This window comes from Cynocephalus volans, chromosome 2, assembly GCF_027409185.1.
Source record: "Cynocephalus volans isolate mCynVol1 chromosome 2, mCynVol1.pri, whole genome shotgun sequence".
In the NCBI taxonomy this organism is placed as follows: domain Eukaryota; kingdom Metazoa; phylum Chordata; class Mammalia; order Dermoptera; family Cynocephalidae; genus Cynocephalus; species Cynocephalus volans.
This window is the reverse complement of record NC_084461.1, coordinates 107,206,206-107,229,691: the sequence shown is the minus strand read 5'-3', so window position 1 is coordinate 107,229,691 and position 23,486 is coordinate 107,206,206. Positions and strand designations below refer to the sequence as shown.

Below are 23,486 nucleotides of genomic sequence, written 5' to 3'. Positions count from 1 at the left end.
TCATAATACTATCCTCCAGATATGAACGTGGAGGTGGCAACTTGTATTCTAGTCCTTATGGTATTTTACATTATGAGGTTCTTTAATTATATAATTTTGAACAAGAACTGTTTGGGAAAGACAAACTACTGTGAAAAGACATAAATCAATGCACATTTGGGATGTTTACAGAGCTTTAGTTCATGGAAACAGAAAGAAAAAGGGAGGCAAAAGATGTAATATAAACTTATTAATCAGTCCTAGGGGTATATAATTTCTCCACTGTGAGTTAGATATCATCGTTAAAAGTCTTTTACAGACCTTTTTAAAAAGCAAATGTCACGTTATGCCAGCAAGTACACACAGGGGACAACATTTCCAAAACACCATATAGACAGAAATCAAAATGTTCCATTTATCACAGAAATCACATGCGCTCTAGAAATCTGTTATAATATGCAAAGAGTGGTTCTAGTGATGGAGAGTTTAAATGAAACTGTTTCATGAAAACTGAGTTTTGAGTACTGCAGTATTTCTAAACTAACGTAGTATTTATATCAAGTTGTATATGTAAATAAATTGGTAAATATTTTAAATATACAAGCTAAGCAAAAAATTACCCTTTTACTTGGGTCTCCTCATTGGGAAAATATGAGTACCTCATACTTAGTTATTCTATGTTTCTGAATATATGGTAAATGAGGCATATTACCATGTTTTTTGCCAAACCCTGTTTTCTTTTCTTTTAGGCACACAACCAGAACACATTTTTTATTCCTGCTGCAGTCAGATGAAGCCGTATAACTGAGTCATCGTCAATGAAATGTGAGCAAAAAGCCTGGACCATAAAAACATCACATTCAGTCCAGCATTATTTATTTTTCTATTCCTAACGAATGAAGAGAACCCCTAGGCTCTGTGGGGGGCAGAGGCACAAGATGGACTGAGACTACAAGGAGGAGACAGACTGATGAATGAGGAATAAACCACTAAGATCTGGTAGTTATTCGTTACAGCAGGTAGTCTACTATGAATAATACTGAAATTGGTACTCTGAAGTAGGGTACAACCATTACAATAACATAAAAATTTGGCACTGGCTTAGCAGTTTGGTTGTAAGTGGTAAGAAAATGAATAACTGAGAATGAGGGGTGAGCAACCTATGTGCTAAATAAATAAGTAAAACTACTGTCAGTGATATCTTGGAAAGCAGACCAAATGCATATGGACTTTGCAGTACAGGATAAGTGGTTATAAAAAATAAAAGATTATTATACTGTTGGCTGTCTTTGGCAATGTACTAGAAAGATGAGAAAAGTTCAGGAAATAACTGACCAGCTCACTGTTCTAAGGGAAGAGGAAGAATCTAGATATTTGGGAACTTAAGGTTTAGCAAAGCCTCCAAATAGTAAGCAATAAGACTGAGAAATATTTTAAGCAATATAAGCCCACAGAGACTCAGCCTTGGGGCAGAGATAAGATTGAAAGTAAGGCCTTTCCACCCAAACCTAACAGTCTCAATGCAGCAGAAAGTGAATGAGGGTGGGGGTGGAAAAAACAAAACAAAAACAAAACACAACACAAACAAACATAAATATGCCAAGTTTGAGAACTAACTCTAGGAAAGAATTGTCAGTTTGATTACTAGCTCATGGATGAACATGATGGAAACAATGAGGTCAGAAATCTACTAAATTTTTGAGAAAGTGTACAGTGAAAGAAATCACGAGTCTGGGACTGGAAAAAACCTCTGACCGTTAGACTTTGAACAATCTTCAGGACCTTATATTGTACCAGCAACTTGGGGCAAACTCCAAAGAGACTGTACTAACACCCACTTCAGATGTGGCCAGAGAACAAAGACTCTCCCAAGAAGGTAGCAGGGGACCACAGAGAACAATGATAAGAAAGCTCCTCTCAGAGACTTCATAATTTTTGCTCAGCATAATCTTGGGAAGTAGACCTGTTGTATGCCTTCCATTTTCCTCTTAAACTGAATGCAAGTTTTTACTGGGTTACCATGTTCCTGCTCTGCTACTATATACTTGATATGAATTGGGGGCAGACAGCTTCTTTTTCGTACAAAGGTCATCAGACTTCGAGGATTCCCATCCATGAGATCTGACAGAAAGCACTATATCATCACCCAATGATCTCGGACTTTGAGCTGGATGCAGTGACTAGATGTGACTCTGGGTTGGCTTCCTTGGGAAGGAGATAAGTATGCTGTATGTGTAGTAGGAAATGTGAAATGGGCTTCTGGTTATAGAAAGAATGGTCAGTGGCAGAAAAAGTTAGGTGTTCAAGAAATTCCACTTCTTTTTTTCCTCCTAGACACAGAGTTAGGATGCATTTCTTAGCTCCTTTGTTGCTACATGGGGTCATAAGATTGAATTCTGGCCAATAAAATGTGAGCAGAACTGACTTCTGCCACTTTTAGACCTGGCTCATGAAAACATCCTGCAAAATTCTCCATGTACTCCATTCCCCTCTATTGGCAAATGGAGAATATTTGGGACCTGGAGGAGGAAGGAGCCAAAAGTTGGAAGCAGCCTGGTCCCTGAATAACTACATGGGTCAGAGCCCCTTTGCTGATTTACAGTGGGCTCTGATGTGTGTGAGAAATAAATTTTTATTATGTTAAACCAGTGAAAGTCTGGGACTGTGTAAGAAGTCAGCCTACCCAAATATATTAAACTTTGATTTGTTATAAATTAATCTGAAAATATTCTGATTTTACTCAACCCAGAAAGTAATATACTTGCTACTGAATGCTTAATGGCATGGCATTGAGTGACTAAGATATAAGTTATATAATAATTTACTTTAAAAAAATGTTGATTTAAGTTAAATAAAAATAATTTTTACTAATAAACTTTGTCTATATTCTTCCCACTGGCAGGACACAGGAAAAAAACAATAAAAATAAAAAATTATATTGATAGTTATAAGATGCTTCATTTCCATTTCTGTGGGTACATAATTCATTCAGGCTATCAGGCAACCATAACTTTTCATGCTTCCACTTTGGCAAAGCATTGCTCAATTGCATATGGAGGTCAGGCAGCCATGAATACATACCTAGGTTAGGTCGTAAAAGGTGATATAGAAAAAAAAATACATACCTAGGGTTTTGCTTTTTGGAGCCTGTTCTCTGTAATCTCTAAAAGAAGAAAAATACCATGATGATTTTTAAAAGATAAATCCTCTGATCTTAAGAAGATAACATAATAAAACTGATGATACAACTCATTCAAAGGACTATATTATACTCCCTCATCCTACCAGCAATCAATAAAATCATTATGAAAACCCCAGGTTTTAGCTACACCAAAAGTTTGTTAGACTCCAGTATTACTACAGACATGAGGGACTTTTCCTCTCACCACCCTTGTAAGTATTTCTGTTCATAACTGAAAAGTATCCTATCTTGCTTACCTTGTTTCTGTTCTTGGGGACTATCTATATAAAGAATTTCAAAAGTCTTCTCACAGGGAGAATGAGTCACACATAAAAAAAATTAATATTTACATTTTGTTGGAGGGGAAGAAACAGTAGTGAAACAAGGAAAAAATATAGTCTTTTGAGGCAGGTTTAGGAGATAACCTAAACAAGGAAACTTTAAGTTTCCTAAACTTAAAAACAAGGAGAAAATGTAGTCTTTTGAGGCAGGTTTAGGAGATATAAATAAACATTTTAATTATTTTCAAGGCTTCAAAGATTTTTATGTCTTTTCCATACTCTAACTTCTTTGGAAAATTTCTACATCCCATTTTTTCTATTCCATTAAAGAATAGAGAAAACTGGTTTACTGAAGAACACCACTGTTACTAAAGAAATTAGCTAACCATGACCTTTACTCTGAAATGTGAAAAGATCCTCTATCAAATTAGTATTACAAATGAAATTAAACTTATTGATTTATAACAGAAGAGCTGTGAAAAGTGGTGGTTAACGGCAGGGATGGAGTGATATCACCAAATATAAAACAGTCCAGAGAAACTCATTGTTAGGGCAAGCAGCCTTATACACTGAAACAAGATTACACAGTAAAATGACTGATGTTTACAATAATGATCCTGGGTCATCAAGAAAAAAACACCATATTATTTTCAAAAAGTTCTGTTTTAAAACATTTTCAAAAGTTTTTTTTTAATCAAAAACTAACTTTGATAACTTTAAAAACTTTGATAACTGAAGGAATAAATCTTAAATTAGCTAGGCATATTATTTGGTGATAACATCTCATTTTCTGAAGAGGCACTGCCATACGTGTATTTGTATATATGATCACACTATAAAGCTGGAGAGGGCCATATCTGAAAATAGAACAAGCTGTACAAACTAGAACTGTGTATAGGAGACAGTCTCCTCCCTCACAGTCAGGATGTGTAGATATTTCATATCTTTCAAAAAAATTAAGAAATAATACTTATTTCAGAATAAAAAAATATCCTTACCTTCTCAAGCTTTTAGATCCAGATAAAGAGGGGAAAAACACTGATTCTAATTTCCTGGCTTCTGTACTTGGCTTGTTTTTGTAACTTCTTACATCCCAGTGAGTTTCATGTGTGTCTTCTTTGGGTATCACTTTTTGGAGGGGTTTTTGTTCCCCAACTGAAGAATGGCAACTACTTTCCTTCTTCCGTGTCCTTCTGACTTTCCCAATGAAGAAGTCATCACCACTATCACTATCTTCAGACATGGAAGACTGTTTGTAAAACCTTTCTTCTGTGCTATCATCAAAATACTCCTTTTCCTCTTCATGTAATTCTTTTTCGCCATCACTGTCATCACCAAGCAAACTATCAGACACTTTCTTTTTTTGGATTTGACTTAATGTTTTAATTTTGGGGTCAGCAGGAGTTCTCTGGAGTGAAGAGAGAACCACAGAATCCTTTTCTGAAGGCTTTAATGAAGAATTTGGAATGTCTACTGCTTTGGGTCCATGTTCCATCTTGGCTACTTTGTTCTTTGAATTATTTATCGGTTTCTTTGCCAGTATTTTGGCTTCTTTCTCTTTTTGGTCACTGATAATAGTTCCTTCATGCTGTAACTTACTTGTATCATCATTTGAAGACAAAGTGTCCTTAGAATGATTTTCTTCTGAAGCATTCTTTGATGACTCAACTTCAGCAACATTTTGTCTTGCGTCTTTAAAGACTTGGACAGCAGCTTCAAGAAAAATAGTGCATGACTTGTTTTAGCATTGAAACATATTAACATCACTGTTTCAGTATAGCATTTCTTAAATTACTTGGAAACACTGAAGAGGAAAATTGGAATTTACATTAAATATGTACAATGGGTCTGAATTCAGGAAGACATCTTTAGACTTCTTAAAAACCAAACTTATAAAGACATGCTCAGATGTATTTCAAATTGCTAAAATGAAAAGAAAATTATCCTTTCTTCACATCTTGGGATTATGAAGAACAGTAAAAACATGACTGAATACAAATAAATAAATGGCAACTTCAATTTCTGTAGTAATAATACATTGAATATTGTGTTTTTGGAAATAAAAATAAATATTACTTAATCTGTGACAAAAGCATTTAATTCTATAAATATATTTTATAGTACACATCACAAATGAAAGTACATGACCAAAGGGCAAAACCAAAAATAATGTTATACCAATATTTAGAAAAACAACTGTATTCAACTTTATTATGTATATGTTATATATAAAAATATATATTTATGGATTACATGTAATTTTGTATTAATATATTAGAATTTAGGAAAAAATACAAATTTATTTTTTCTTCATATATCAGATACTTTCCATATTTTCAGGCACTTTCTCACATTTCTAAATATTTGAAAGAAACTTATATTTACAACATAAAAGATCTTCAAGAAGTAAAAGAACCATAAAGATACTTAAAATAAATGAACATTTATCCAAAATTATATACACAAATGCATTAAGTAGATGGCTTAAAAGTCATTTGATTCATACCTTTTAATACATCTATTTTTTTCTTCAGAAGAGGGTGTACTGCTAGTCTGGCAATTGCTCTTTCAGTTGCAGTAGAATCTGGCTACAAATTAAAAAAAGATTTATGGGAATAAAAATAACTTGGCACTATTGGAAGTGAATAAAATAAAATCTATCAGAGTCTTTTAAAATTAGATTTAGGAAACAGAATTTGCTAAATTTTCATTGGATAAATTATCTGTATATCCATGCAAAAGATAATTATAATGCTGACAAAAATATTCCTGCCTTTGAACAATTAAAATAATAATGTAACCAATTAGTAAATATTCTTAATATATTTCCAGAACTGTGCTAGCCATCATGTGTGATATTTTTTAAAAAAGTAACACAGCTTCTGTGTTCAAAGAGTGTAAACAATTTAATTATGAAGACAAAATTAACATGAAAGAATCAATATATTAGTGCAAAGCTGGGTGATACAGACAATTTATTCCTACTGTAATATTTGAAGTCCCATTTAATGGAGACCTAGATACTATTTAATGCTATATATTTATATTTTGAATGTCTACCAATACTCCTGTATTTTTAGGACTTAATACAGTGCCTGGATTATAGCCTACATTTTATAAATATATGATGATCACTGAATGGGAAAAGATTATATATATATTTAATGTACTTATAAATTCAGAAAATTCATTATACAAGCTAATTCTTTAAATACCATATGCAGACTGACAACTTACAAATTTCTATCTCCAGCTGCAACTTGAGCTCTAGACTCACATCTAACCACCTACTACGGGAACATCTATTTGAAATGACAAAACAATTCTTTGATTTTCCTCTCAAACCTGCTTCTCCTATAGTCCTTCCCATCTTACTGCATGTAATTTCCTTTCTTGCTCAGGCTAAAACTCTAAGGATTCTTCCACTATATTTCTCTTTCCCACACATCTCACAATAAATCCCTCAACAAATGTAGTTCTGTCTGCAAACTATATTCATAACCAGTCACTTCTAACTATTTCTACTTTAACTACTTTTGACCAAATCACCAATACCTCTCACCTGGACTAATATAATAAGCTCATACCTGGTCACTCTCCTTTGTATCTTCTTCTCTCACAACTTTCCATACAGCAATCACAGTGACATTTAAAAATGTAATTAGATCATGTTATTTCCATATCTGTTCTTCTTTAAGCTTTTTTGTCTTCTGACACTTAGGCCATTCCATTGCAAGCTCTTCTCTACCTGGAATGCTCTACTCTCAAATATATACATGGCTGATCTTCTCACTGTACTTAGGTCTCTGCTCAAATGTCATCTCAACAAGCACAATGCTTTTCATTACTCTTTATTTCCTTCCATCACTTAGCACTGCATGCCTGTTTAGACATTTTCATATCTATGAGGCAGAGACTTTGTATACCTTATTGCTGTAGATTCAGTGCCTAGAATAGTGACTGGTAATAGTATGCACTCAGTAAACATTTTTTTTTGGTGGCTGGCCAGTACAGGGATCCAAACCTGTGACCTTGGGGTAAAAGGCTGCACTCTAACCAAGTGAGCTGACTAGCCAGCCCTCAATAAATTAATAAAGCAAGTGAATAAATTTCACTAGTGTGTGAAAGTAGAGCTACCAGCTTCAAATGTTTTTATTCTAAATTTACCCTCCATTGTTAATAGTCCAGTGTAAGTCTCCCCACCTCCAGTCTCCCAATAATAAAAATGTATGAATATCTAAATAAAAGCAAGATGATGGCAGTTTGAAATTTATTCTGTTTGGAGGACTTACTTAGGTAATGGCACTCAAACAGTAACTTAAATTATACCTGGTGCAAGTCTTGTGCCAAGGCCCCCTGCCATCTAATTACCTCGTGTCCTTCCAAAACCTGTGTCGACCTGGAAACTAAGAATTTGATCATATTTGGAAACAAAGTCTTTGCAGATGAGATTAAGATGAGATCATAGTGGATCAGAATGAGCCCTATATACAATACGACTGGTGTACTTATTTAAAAAAGAACATTTAGATCAGAGGCACAAAGACACGCAGAGGGAAGAAGACCATCTAAAGGCTAAAGCAAAGATTGGAGTTATCCTGTCACAAGCCAAGGAAGCTGTAGGGGGTACATACAAGAAGCTGAAAAGGCAAAAAATAATTCTTCTCCAGAGATTTCCAAGGAAGCATGGCCCTACTGTTATATACATTTTTCTCTGTAACTTTTTATGTTGCAACATTTGTGGTGGACTTTTTTGGGGAGAATACAAGGTTAAGAAGAAGTGGACTTGATTTGAAAATGGGCACTGTGTTGTATAAATCTATGGTGCCACTCACTTTGTAGTTGTCAAACCGGAGCTGAGCAGCCATACGTAGCAAGAGTGAGTTCAAAAAAGAACATAAAAGCTTGAGTCTAGAACGTATGTAAGTATATAGCATTGAGTAGTTATGTAGAATTATGGATAACACAACTTTAGATTCCGTAACTACATGTAATTCTTATTTTTAAAGAAAAACAACAGTTAATGCTATCAGCAAATAAAAATAATATATATTTGCAAACATATAAATATTGGTATAGAACTCTAAGATATAATTACTTTTAGTTTTATTTCTAACTGACAAATGATAATTGTTATGTATCTATGGAGTACAACGTGATATTCTGATACATGTGTACACTGTAGAATGATCAAATCAGAGCAACCTGCATGTCCATCACCTCAAATATTTATCATTTCTTTGTGGTGAGAACATTTAAAATCCTCTCTTTTAGCTATTTTGAAATATGTATTATTAAGTGTAGTCATTTTGCTGTGCTATAGAACACCAACACTGATTCTTCCTATCTAACTGTAACTTTGTAACCATGGATTGACCAATGTCTCCCCTCTCCCCCCCTACACTACCCCACTCCCCGACCCCAACCAAGCCTCTGGTAACCACCATTCTACTCTCTACTTCTACAACCAGGAGTTCGACTTTTTTATATTCCACATATAAGTGAGATCTACCAAATTACATTTCCATTAGCAATATACGAAAGTATGTTTCTCTATGCCTTTTTCCCATGCAGCATGTTATATTTTTGATCTTTATAATCCTGAGTTGAAAAAAAAAGTCATTATAATCTTATTTTTAAATTCACTTTATTGTGAGTTGATTTTTATTATTTTAGTAAACCATTGGTATGTACTTTTCTTTGAATATCTGTTGCTTATTTTTTTGCTAGCTTGTTGATCACGTTCTTTACATATATTTAGAAAATTTGTCTGGGTGACAAACAAAATTTTCATTGAGTAAAACTTCTATGGCTTCTGAGTTTTAGACTATGAATACACCCCCCCATACGTTTTATTCTATTAGTAAGTATTGTGTTGATAAGGGTAGTTTCTTTTAAGGAAGACAAAACATATTCTGATGCTTTATGCTTCTTAGTTCAGCAGCTAATAATGTGGGTTATTCAGGAAAAGGATGAGATGTGGGCATTTCACTCCTATAATCACTCCACACCAAGAACACATTTTCTGCCTCTGGGCAAGTTTGAATAGCTATAAATGAAAAATCCACTTTATATTATGAGACAGTATCCACATCCTCAACAGTGGCTAAGATAAATAATGCCTTATATGTAGGAATACAATTCTATTTAAGAACAATGGGTTGAAAATAAATGGCTTCTCAAGTTCTCATTCATTTAGCTAGGAATTTATTTAAACAAAAATACTGTCTTGTAGGTATGTTATGTATGTACTTTGTACCATAATTTGGTATTTGTGCATATACATTTGAAAATGTACTTACTATTCTAATTTTTATAAGTTGGAAATTTTGATAAAGTTGATTTCCTAACAATATGGCCAAACATCTTAGAGAAAGAACTACTGCTGTTACATTAAAATATGAAAAATGTCAGAGTTAAGAATACTTAAAATTTCAAAAAATAATACAGTACAATATTGTATAAAATATTGTATAAAAATCTTGCTGAGTGGGAGAGGGTGCATGAAACATTTAATTCTTTGGGCAAAATAAATCTAAACACTGAGAATATGAGCTGTGTCATTTTTATCTGATGCAATAATGACTTTGAAGGGGGACTAAAATGCATTGCCAGAATGCTTGAACTGAAAGAGCTCCTTATTATGGAAATGAGAAAAAACAAGAGCCAGAGATGGTACATATCCTGCCTGAAGTCATGAGACTAGTGACAAGGCAACATCAGTTCAAATTCAGAGAATCCTAGAAATTTAAGCCTCTTCCCTTAGCTAAGCAGGAATCTTTGCAGGGGGTGAGTTCACAAGTGAGTTCTCAATCACTTCCTAAAAGTGTAGCCAAATTATTAGCCTAGAAGGAAAAGGCACAAGTCATGCTCAAGTGCTAATTATAATAATATTACTCTAACACTATAATAAATTATAATAAAGACAATTACTGAAGCTTTCATTGAATTGAAAATTATTTAATCAAGGCATTTACAAACATCAGAATGCACTGTAGAGTACATGAAGGGTCTTCAAAAAGTTCATAGAAAGTGCATATTATGAAAAAACTATGCATGGATTGCAAAATTTTTTTGAATCAAAATAAACTCATACTAACTAGTTATGACATGTCTAAACAGGATCTAGTTTGAGACATTAAGAAGGATAAGACATCAGTTTGAAAAGAGCCTCTATCAAAGCAACATGAATACTGCTAAAATTAAAGGAAGAACAAACAGCAAATTTATCGTCAAGCTTGGGTGGAAGAACAGTGAAATAGTTGATGCTTTATGGGAAGTTTCTGGGGACAATGCCCCAAAGAAATCAGCTGTTTACAAAGGGATAACTCATTTTAAGAAGTGATGAGACAATGTTGAAGATGAAGCCCTCAGCAATAACCATCCACATCAATTTGCATGGAAAAAATTAATAATCTTGTTTGTGCCTTAATTGTAATGGACCAGTGATTAACAGCAGAAACAATAGCCAGCACCACAGACATCTCAACTGGTTGAGCTTACACAATTCTAACTGACAATACAGTTGAGCAAGCTTTCTGCTTGATGGGTGCCGAAACTGTCGTGCACAGATCAGCTGCAGACAAGAGCAGAGCTTTCAATGGAAATTTTAAACAAGCGTGTTCAAGATCCTGAAACATTTCTTCCTAGAACTATAACAGGATATGAAAAATGACTTTACCAGTATGATCCTGAAGACAAAGCACAGTCAAACCAATGGCTACCAAGAGGTGAAAGTGGTCCAGTCAAAGCAAAAGCAGACTGGTCAAAAGCAAAGGTCATGGCAACAGTTTTTTGGTATGCTCAAGACATTTTGCTTATGGACTTTCTGAAGGGCTACAAAATGATAACATCTGCTTATTATGAAAGCATTTTGAAAAAGTCAAAGCTTGAGCAGAAAAACACCTGGCAGAGCTTTACCAGAGAGTCCTTCTCTATTACTACAATGCTCCTGTTCATTCCTCTCATCAAACAAGGGCAATTTTGTGAGTTTTGATGGGAAATCATTAGGCATCCACCTTACAATCCTGAGGTGGCTCTTTCTGACTTCTTTTAGTTTCTTAATCTTAAAAAAGTCTTTAAAGGGTAACCATTTTTCTTCAGTTAATGTAAAAAAGACTGCATGACATGGTTAAATTCCTGGACCTTTTAGTCCTTTAGGGATAAACTAAATGGCTGACATCATAGCTTACAAAAGTGTCTTGAATTTGATAGAGTTTATTTTGGGAAATAAAATTAATATTTTTTATTTTTATCTTTTAATTCCATCTTTCTATGAGCATCCTTAAGATACATCTGGCCTTTCAAAATTCTTTATATTTAGCTGGTAGCTATTTTAAATTAGTTCATATTTGTTCTTGATGTCCTGGTACTGATTTGCAAATTTCTGTTGCTTAGAATTTGGGAAATAGAAAAAATATTCTAATGGGGAAAAAACAGTGCAAATGGAAAAACTGTTATTGACATGCACGTTAATTATATGCTTCATAAATACTAACTGAAATTTTCCACTCTTAGAAGGCCAATAAACAATGTTACACATGTACTTCTTAAAATGTTTGTTTTAAAGAAAGTCTTAGTTAGAAATATCAATTTTATAAATTATAGCAGTTATTTAAATAAAATTTTATTCTTAAAAAATGTCACATTTAACATTTTAAGCCTGTAATTTTATTCATGAGTATTTTTATTTTAATCCTTTACTTAATTTTATTCTTAAGAATTTTACTCTCAGAAAATACTTCATTTAACTTTTAAAATTCAAATACTGACAAGAACTAAAGGAGAAACAGATCAAAGATATTAACAATCAATTACAGTAATAGTGTAGACTTGCTTTCAAGATTGCCTAGCCAGTTAGGAACAAGTTAAAACTCAAAACCAGGTTTCTGAATTCAGTCTAGTATCCTCAATGAGTTTTCTTCTAAACTATGTGAGATAACTTTCTCTCATTTTGTGACCCAACTCCAGATGTTTCTTACACTATAAATTGTGTAAAGCCCCCTCAAAACTTTTTGGAAAGAAATGAAATGTAAACATTAAAAAAGAGGCTTGGGAAGCACGTGAGCTCAGGTTTATTCCTTTGCTGCTGTTTTGGGTCTCTGCTGCATTGATATAATGTCTGCATCTTGCTTGCCACACTGGGTTAAGTGTAGGAACTCACAAGAATGAGTAGGGCAGCCCTTGCCACGAGAGACTTCAATTCCTTTTTCCCTCTTTATTTTTCTCCTTCCCATCTTCCTTTCTCACCTACTTCTGCCTCTTTATATTCTACAGAGCCCTTAACATGTGAAGGCATCATCTTACACATGAAGACATAAAGACCATCACTTGAGGCTCACGATGATGCTCTAAATTTTAAAAGATTAAAAACAAAAAAAGCACAAATAACTAATCCAAAGCAGAATGTAAAAAACTTCATAGGAGAGACAGAAAGTGTTATGAGGATTTCTAGAAGGAATACAAATACAAGGATACATCTTAAATTTAAATGAATTTAGTTTGAAGCTTAAAAGGCTGCTAAGCAGTCTTTATAAACAGTTTTTACACCTGCATGAAAAAGTCTTCACAATGTTGGGAGGAATGAAGGCAACCACAGCTTTCCTTTTTTAAATCTGACACAATGTTTACCATGGAAAATTCTCAGGAAACTGTGGTTTTCACACACCTCCAGTTTCTTCCACTTCAAATAAATTAAATAAAAAAAGGAAAATACCTCATCTTTTAATGGAAATTTTTTATTTTGGCATATGAGTATTTACTGTGAACACAAAAGCATGTGGTGTTCAAGTTTTTAAAAAGAATTTTGAGGATGTACCTCTGAATGTAAACAACAGTCTAAAAATGAAAAAGATCTTTTATATGTAATGTTAATCCTTTGAAATGTTGCCTAAAACAAACTGACTCTAAATAAATTGGTAGTGGTAGAATGCTAGTAGCAGTACTTTTAATATTAACTGGACTTAATTTTAATTCTTTATCTAAAGATATAAATCAACACATTAATATTTGTATTTATTAAAAACTCTTAGTGAAATAATAGAAAACAGTCCATCAGAAAAACTGTGGCAAACTAAACATGGGTATTTAGAAAGTAATAAGAAACATTTTCAATTGTCAATTATATTATCATATATAAACTCAATTGAAAATAGATAAATGAAGTTTTTCCCACAGGAAAGCTCTCCTTTATTCTGTCTATTGAATGTTTCTAAGTTAGAAGAAACACTGAAAAATGGGCATAAATGAATACAGTTTTGTGTGGAAATTAAATAAGGCATATGGCAAATTTGATTTGATACACACACAAATAAAACGTTACATGTGAGCATTATTGTGAGGCAAGGCAATGAAGCATAAATGGAATAGCTAACCATTTCTCAACCAACTAGAGAAAGTAATAGCTTTGTGGTAGGGGTATCTGTAGCTACTATTATTTCTGCTTGAACAAAAGGAGGACCCCATCAATGCTCTATTTCCCCTAAGCCATCAGATCTACTTTTAGGAATGGTGCCTTTTATCTTCTGCTAAAACTGATACTAAATCCCAATTACAACCTTCCTTGGGTCCTATTTCCAGGAATGGATCAATCTCTAAATTTACTGGTCCCACAACATAGACTGTGTATGTCCTATAGTGAACTAAGGAAGAACAACCACATAAAAACAAAATAGAACAAAAAAATGAGAAATGAAGCTGAACTCAATGCACTTATAATAAATTCTAGGCAAGAAAACGGCAAGATGAACCTCTCTCCAATAAGAAAAGCAGGAAAAAAAAAATCTGCCCTTTTAATACTGAAAAGCCATAGGTAGTCAATAATATGACAGGAAGAGATGAATCCTGGAGAAAATCAACAGGGTAGAAAGTAATAAAAAACAACACAAATTTTCAGTAGTGACATGACACAATTTAACTAAACAGCTTTTATAATACTTATCACTATTTTAAGGGAGTATGGATATTATAATTTGGTATTGGTGGTGCTGTTAGTGGGAAGGGGGATGGAGGGAGAGGATGGAGTTGAGTGCCAGGAAAGAATTTTAAAACTGCTGAAGAGGCCAGGATGAGGTGTTCCACATTGGCATGCAGTCTGCAGAAGAAAAGTGGAAAAGGTTGAGGATATACAGAAAGCAAAAGTTCTAAAGACAAACTCAGCCCAGTATACTCTCACTTGAGAGATTATGAGAATTACCATTGCCATTATTGCAGATCATGGACCACTTCCTCCACTTGTTTGAAAGAATAGTAAATGGATAAGGAATAGGTAAGGTGATGCTTTCAAGACTATGGTCATCTACATACTACAAAAGAAGAACATACACAGGCATGGACATTTTAATCATTTGTGACCACCTACTAAGAAGGCTTACCAAGAACTATACTTGCATCTATCTATCCATTCATTCATCCACCTAAAGAAAGAATGGAATGCTTCCTGTAAGTCTTAAAATATTACATCTTTGTTTATTTTCTACCTCCTGGTTTAAAAAATGATTTAACAGACTATAAAAATAAAATACAGTAAGAAAAACATCAAATAAAAGTAGTAGAAAATATGAAAAAGGGGGGAAAGGGGAGAGAAAATATACTAAATATAATGAAAAAGGCTAATTAAAGTAAGGAACTCTTATTCATCAATATATATACTAGAAAGAGAGTAAAAGGAAGCCAAAGAATGGAAGTAGCTATTTCCAACCTGACAAAGAGCTTATCCAAGAATATATGAAAAACTCTTACAAATCATTAAGAAAAGAAACCAATTAAAGATTGGGGAAAAGACAAAAACAGGCACTTCACAAAAGAGGATATGCACATGGCTGCACATGAACAAACAAAATGATGACATGTCATTGGGAAAATGCAAACTAAAACTAGGCATTATTACACATCTATTAGAATGTCAAAAATGAAAAAGACCAGTAATACCAACTCAAACTAGAACTCTCATACACTGCAGGTGAGAGCATAAATTGGTGTATCTACTCTGGAAAACTGTGTGGCAGCATCTACAAGTTGAACATATGTTTGATATTGTGATATAATAAGAAATGTATATTTGGTTTTCGTACTGGTTCCTAGCCATAGCTCCTAAATCTCATGTAATTTCCTAAGTGAAAAGAGCAACTTTTGTTATAATGTTTTTTTCCCCCCCAGTTCCAGAAATACGCATATTCCATAACCAAGCAACTCCACTTTTAGGTATATGTTTGATGGAGTTTGATGTGTTGTCCCCTCCACAACTGCATGTGGAAATCTGATTCCTAGCGTGGCAGTGCTGGAAGCTGTTTGGGTCATGGGGGCCCATCCCTCATGAATGGATTAATGCTCTCCCTGGGGGAGGGGGAATTAATGAGTGAGTTATCACTCTATTAGTTCCCATGAGAGCTGGTTGTTTAATAGACCTGGGTCCTCCTCTCTCTCTCTTGCTTCTCTCTATTACTTTCCTCTTGCCATGGATCTGCTAGCACCTGCCGGCTGCCCACCATTTTCCGCCATGAGTAGAAGCAGCCTGAGGCCTGTGCCAGATACAGCTGTCCCAGAATCATAAGCCAAATAAATCTCTGTTCCTCATAAATACCCAGTCTCAAGTATTTCTGTCATAGCAACACAAAACGGACTAAAACAATGTTAAGGAAGATGTAAATGACTTAAAAGACAAGAGCTAATAAAACCAGGTGAGAGATTACAGCACCTGAGTTGTAGCATGGAAATAAGAAAAGACACATTGAAGAGGGTAGGAAGGACATTTTTATGTCACCTGTGTTACTCCTCCCCCAACCTGAGGTATAATAAAAGGGTCAACTGAGCAAAAGGATATAACAATTAAAAATATATATGCACCCAACATCAGAGCACCTACATAGATATAAAAAGCAAATATTAATAAATATAAACATAGATAAGATTGAAATACAGTAATAATATGGGACTTTACCACCTGCTTTCAGCAACGAATAAATCAGACAAAAATAAGAGAGAAGAAAATAAGAGAGAAGATTTGAGTAAATAAAATCAGAAGTGAGAGGAGATACTACAACTAATTCCACAGAAACACCAAGTATTATAAGAGACTATTATAAATAAATGTATGCCAACAAATTGGATAACCTAGAAGAAATGGAAAAATTCCTAGGCATGTATAACCTACCAAGACTTCATCATGAAGTAACAGAAAATCTAAACAGATCAGTAATGAGTAAGGATATTAAATCAGTAATAAACAGTCTCTTGTTAAAGAAAAGCCATGACATGATGGCTTCACTGCTGAATTCTACCAAACATTTTAAAAAGAACCAATATGAATCTTTCTCAAACTTCCAAAAAAACAAAAAAGAGAAGAATACCTCCAAACTCATTTGACAAGGACAGCATTATCATCCTGATAGCAAAGCCAGTCAAGAACACTATAAGAAAAATTTTTTAAAAAGTCAGGACAATATCCCTGACAAAAATAAATGCAAAAATCCTCAACAAAATATTGGCAAACTAAATTCAACAGTACATTAAAAGATCATTCACCTCGATCAAGAGTTATATACCCCAGAAATACAAGGATAGTTCAACATAAGCAAATTTATAAATATGATACACCACATTAACAGAAGGTAGGATAAAAACAGTATTACCTCAATAGGTGCAGAAAAAGCATTTGACAAAATTCAACATCCTTTCATGATTAAAAAAAACACTCAACAAATTAGGTACAGAGGAATATACCTCATTACAATAAAGGCTCTACATAAAAAGCACAGTTAACATCATAGTCAACAGTAAAAGTTTGAAGCTTTTCCTCTAGGATCTGGAACAAGACAAGGAGGCCCACTCTTGACACTTCTATTCAATACAGTCCTAGCCAGAGCAATCAGGCAAGGAAGAGAAATAAGAGACAGCCACCAAATTGAAAGGGAAGAGGTGAAATTGCCATGTTTGCATATAACATATGCATATATAGAAAATCCTACTGACTCTACCAAAAAAATGCTAGGACTAATAAATAAATTCAGTAAAGTTTCATATATACAATCAACATATAGAAATCAGTAGTGTTTCTATACACTAACCATGAACTATTTGAAAAGGAAATCAAGAAAACAATCTCATTTAGGACAGCTACAAAAGTAATAAAACACATAGGAACAAATTTAACCAAGAAGGTGAAAGACCTGTGCACTGGAAACTATAAAATTATAAACTACAAATATAAAATCCATAACTATAAACTAAACTAAAACTATAAACTATGAAAGTATGAAAGTATGAAAGTAAAGATAACCCAATTTTAAAAAAATCCCAGGTTCATGGGTTTGAAGAATTAATATTGTTAAAATGTCCATACTAATCAAAGTGATCTACAGATTCAGTGTAATCTCTATCAAAATTCTAATGATATTTTTCACAGAAAAAGTAAAAGGAATCCTAAAATTCATATGGAAACACGGAAGATCCTGTAGAGCCAAAGAAATCTTGAGCAAAACATATATAGCTAAAGGTATTATATTACCTGACTTCAAAATATTCTACAAAGCTATAGCAACCAGAACAGCACGGTACTGGCAAAAAACACAAAAAATAACCAAATGAAAGAAAACCCCCAACAGATATATAGACCAATGGAACAGAATAAGCAGCCCAGAAATAAATCCACATATTTTATGGTCAACTGATTTTTAACAAAGGTGCCAAGAATACAGAACAGGAATAGTACAGTCTCTTTAATAAATGGTGTTGGGACAACTAGATATCCACATGAAGAAGAACGAAATTAGGCCCTTATATCACACTCCACACAAAATTCAACTCAATTGGATTAAAGACTAAAATGCAAGACCTAAAACTGTGAAACTGTTTGATAAATACATAGCGAAAAAGTTCCCAGAAATTAGTCTGGGCAATGATTTTTCTGGGTACAACCCCAACAATAGCATAAACAGACAAATGGAATTATATCAAACTAAAAAGCTTCTACACAGCAAAGGAAACAATCAACAGAGTGAAGAGACAACCTATGGAATAAGAGGAAATATTTGCAAACCATACATCTGCTAATGGCTAATATCAACAGTATAAAAGGAACTCAAACAACTCAATAGTAAGAAAACAAATAATCTAATTAAAAAATGAGCAAAGAACCTTAACAGACATTGCTCAAAAGACATACAAATGGCCAACAAATGTATGAAAAAATAGTAAACATTACTAATCATCAGGGAAATGCAAATTAAAACCACAATGAGATATTACCTCACAACTGTCAGAATGGCTATTATTAAAAAGATTAAAGATAACAAATGTTGGAGAAGATATGAAGAAAAGTGAACCCTTGCACATTGTTGGTAGAAATGTAAATTAGTGCAGCCATTATGGAAAACAGTTTAGAGGTTCTTAAAAAAATTAAAAATAGAAGTACGAAGTGATCCAGTAATCCCACTACTAAGTATACATCCAGGGGAAATGAAATAAGTACACTGACGGGGTATCTGCAGTCTATGTTCACTGTAGTAATATTCACAATAGCCAAGATATGGAATCAAACTAAATGTCCATCAACAGATATTTTATCAATGGATAAAGAAAATGTGGTATACACACATACTCACACACAATGGAATAGTCTCCAGCCATAAAATGGAAGGAAATTCTGTCATTTGTCACAACATGAATGAACCTGGATGACATTAAGTAAAATAAGCCAGGCACAGAAAGACAAATACCATATGATCTTACCTGTACGTGGAATCTAAAAAAGTTGAACTCACAGAAGTCATAGAAGTAGAAAGTAGAAAATGGTGGTTACAAGGTGCTAGGGCATGGTGTTAGGGTTGGAGAGATGTTTGTCAAAAAATACAAAATTTCAGTTACGTAGGAGGAGTAATAAAGGCTCCTATTTCTAATCAGTAAGATTAATAGACTAATTGTTATATAACACACGAAAGGCCATATTAAGTTCAACACACTTTGAAGGACCTCGGAGCTGTGACATTACTATAAAACAAAATGCATAAATTAATGTAAAGATATTTTTTGGTGGGAATACTGGGGCTCAGTGAGAAAAAGTCATTATATACTAATAGCAACTGGCTTCTTGACAAGTTTTTTCAAGAGAAAAGGTGACAAGAAAAAAATAAACATTACAAATAACAAAGTTTTCATAAGACAAATATAATTCATTGCAAATATACCTTTTTGCAAATTTTTTCAAAGTTGATATCATCCCCAAGAGCAGATTTAGTTACTATATCAGGTTTCAATTCCTGTAAAAGAATAAAACAAACTAATTTTAGTTATGAGTCTAATTTTAAATTGTCATTATTATTATTATTATGAGCTAATTCCTTCCCATTCTTGCTTTAAGAAACTTGATATTCAATAAAATCTTAACTCTTAGAAAGAGTAAGTCTTACCGCAGTAAGAAATTATCACATACTAAAAACCCACAGCAAAATGACTTTAAAAAATAATCTTCTAAGAACATACAAACCAAGTACAAAACAGTATTATTAGGAACTCAATACAAGCAACAGTAACTAGAGGATTTTATATCTAGTCAAGCAGCTCTTCAAATATCAAATCTTTACATATAAAAGAAATTTGAACCTGCAAGAATGCAAGGAATATTGTACACATGTGCCTCTCCAGAGGAATCTTCTAGAGGAAGAGCTTCAGGCAGTTAAGACAGGACGTTGAGAAAAGAACTGAAAGAGAGTATATATTTGTAGATCTAGGACTAAAATAAGTTTGGGGTATAGGAGAAAGTATAGTACGTAAACTTTACATGTTTTGATGAAGTAGGAAAAAACTGCAATTGAAAAAATACAGGAAGCGGGGAAAGTAGAATAAGATAATTATTGTCTGTGTTAGGCAAACAGGAGAGGTCAAAGGACACCATTTAAAATGGACAGACTAGAAAATAAAAGATTACATAAGAAAATGAGAAAGTAAGGGTACTCTAAGAGACATAAATAAAATAACCATGGAACAAAAATACAAACCTTTCTAAATAACAATAATTAAAAAAAAAATACCAGAAAGAGACACATCAAGTGGAGAAATAAACAGTAAATACAACATAGAATATGTGGTAATTAGAATATAAAATATAACAAAATTGACAAAGCAAACATCATGTGTCTATTACAAGAAAAATTTTCAAATTGGATTATAAAACAAAGCCTACCTCTGTGCTGCATATAATACAGACACTAGAAGAACGTATTTAAAAAAAAAAAAAAAAGGCTAAGAATAAAGGAATGAGCAAAGATATACCAGGCAGATAGGAATAATCAGAAGGCAGGTGTTGAGATCGTGTGTCAGACAAAGAATTCAGGCAAACAAAAAATTAAACTAGACAAAGAAGGTAACATTTATGACTATCTATGTATCAAATAAAACTTATATAAAGCAGAAATTACAGGAAATAAAGGAGAAATAGAAACATTACCAAGAGAAGACACTGACACACCACTGCTAGTTCAAGAAAGTTTGAAATATGGAGGAAAAAAAAAGATACTAACAAAATATTTAATAATATAGATGTGTGTTATGGATTTATTTAAAATATTACATTCTAATAATCCAAATTGCAAGTTCCTCTTAAGTACACATATCTTTTCCAACCACAATAGAATAAAACTAGAAATCTGTAACAGAAGGAACACTGGACACTGTACAAAAACATGGAAATTAAATAACATGCTCCTAAACAATAAATGTGTAAAAAAGAAATAAAAAAGAAATTCCTGGAGACAAGTGAAAATGAAAATACAACATACCAGAACTTATGGGATATAGCAAAAGCAGTTCTAAAAGGGAAGCTTATACAAATTATACCAATAAACGCCTACATCAAAGATGAAGAAAGACTTCAAATCAACAACCTAGTAGTAGATATATAACAAAGAACAGAACAGAAATAAATGAATTAGAGATTTAAAAAGAAACAAAAGATTAATGAACCAAAGAGTTGGTTTGCTGAAAAGATAAACAAAATAGATAAATCCTTAGCTAGAGTAACTAAGGACAAAAGAGAGAGGACTCAAATAAATAAAATCAGAAATGAAAAAGAAGACATTACAACTGATGTCACAGAAATACAAAGGATCATAAGGGACTATTATGAACTATACGCCAAAAAACCTGAAAAATCTAGAAAAAATGGATAAATTCCTGGACACAAACAACGTACACTTCTATCAAATGAAACTTCAATAAAGTTATATTCTATCATCATATCGCCAAGGGATTTTTCCAAATAAATTATTACTGTCTTCCTTCTGCACCTATTCCTGTATTTTCTATTGCAATCAATGGCATCTCCATCCTCTGTTAGACAGCTCACAGTCATCTGACACTCTGTGAACATCTTTATTATGCTTCTGTTATGCTTCTATCCCCCTTTCTGCTTTCTCTTCTGTACTGTCTGTTGAATTTGTTCCCTCCTTTGGATTACCATTATTCTTCCTCTAGATTCAAGACTTCATTATGAATTGTGTGAATTATAGTAGCCTAATTGGTTTTCCTGCTTCCAGAATCACTAACTCCAATGCGTATTATGTCAGTGTCCTGAATATAGAATGAAGTCAAAGACCTTTAGTCTGACATTCAAATCCTTTCATTACCTGGTCTCAATGTATCTTTCTGCTCTAATATTATAATATACTTCTTCTAGGAGTATTATACTGTTGAGCCTTAAAAAGTAACGCCACCTTAAGTGACATTACAAGCGGCGCCATTATGGGCTCACAAGGGCCTATTAACGTGACAGCCTAAGACGGCACTGGGAGGAAGTAGGGTGGTAGTGTCTGCGGGAACCTTGCCTTAGCCCTTATTGGCCAAATACGCACTTCCGCACTCGTGAACACTGCGTGATTGCAATAGCTAGGCACTGAGACAGGATGCATGCTCTCCTAACCTTTAAGCTGATTAGAGGATGTAAAAACCTCCCTTCCCCATTGGCCTTTAAAAGCAAGTGCCTGTGTGATAATAAACGGAACTGCTCGACAGAACCCCTGCCACGTCTTGAGTGTCCTTTAATGGGCTGCTTGGGGCCGGCGGCTGTGCTCACCTCTCTTCACGGCTCTCTTCCCCCATCTCGTTCCAACAGGGCCCGGAGGGAAAGAGGAATCTGGGGCAATTCGCTTGCCCACCAAGGGAGAGACTGATAAACGAGGCTAGGGCTGTTCCTGTCGGCCGGTGGCAGACCCGTCCTTATACTCCATCCATTCACTTTTATGTAGAACCCCCAGAATAACTTTCCTATTCTCCACCTCAACATCTTTGGCAAACTGTTTGTTTTTTATTTGTCTTTAGAATGCCTTCCTCTAACTGGCCATCTATCCTTCATACTCTATCCATATTTCAAATCCAATCAAAATCTATCCATATTTCAAGTACTGGTTTCTAAACATCACCCAAAGGAAGCAGAGCTTCTTAAGGGAACAGCTGATTACAGATATGAGGCAGGAAAAGTAAAAGCCCTGCAACAATTTCTTATGCCAGAAAAGGAAGGATTGATAGGGTTCAAAATGGGGTCTCAAAAAAGTCACATAAGCTGGCTTAAAGGAGATACCACTGGCCAAATTTGAGTGTCAAAAAGAATAATGACAGCAATGAATCATAACCATGTTGACCATATAATTTATTGTTCAAACCAGGACCCATAAGAGAATGAAATGTAGCACTATTAATTAATATGATGTGACATATGATAATTACTGGGACAGTCCCAGGGAAATTTGGTCATATGGTCATCCTAATTATAACATTTGTCAATACTTGCTATCTCCAAATGCTCTCTATTTTCTTCAACCCACTTCATTGGCTTTTGTCCCAATTACTCCAATCCCATTCTTGCAAATCACCAACAATCTCCACATTGCTAAATGTAATGAACAGGTGTCAGTAATCCTCTTACTCACATATCAGCAGCATCTAACTCTTTCCCTTCATGGCCTATCCTCAACTTTTGACCAGCTAATTCCTCCTTCCTCCTTGATATACTTTGTTTGGCTTACAGGACCCATATTTTTTGTTATTCGTTCTTAGTC

At 33.9% G+C, this 23,486-nt stretch overlaps 1 protein-coding gene across 2 annotated transcripts in view; it reads right to left on the bottom strand.

Moving 5' to 3' along the window:
* Positions 1 to 23,486, bottom strand: part of SRFBP1 (serum response factor binding protein 1) — a 61,214-nt gene that overhangs the window by 966 nt on the left and 36,762 nt on the right. For both annotated transcript variants that reach the window (XM_063087164.1, XM_063087165.1), the window contains 4 exons: positions 19,623 to 19,694; positions 5,948 to 6,029; positions 4,440 to 5,154; positions 3,105 to 3,142 (listed from right to left, as the gene is read on the bottom strand). In XM_063087164.1, coding sequence (XP_062943234.1) covers positions 3,105 to 3,142; positions 4,440 to 5,154; positions 5,948 to 6,029; positions 19,623 to 19,694 — 907 coding nt within the window. The remainder of the gene's footprint in view (positions 1 to 3,104; positions 3,143 to 4,439; positions 5,155 to 5,947; positions 6,030 to 19,622; positions 19,695 to 23,486) is intronic.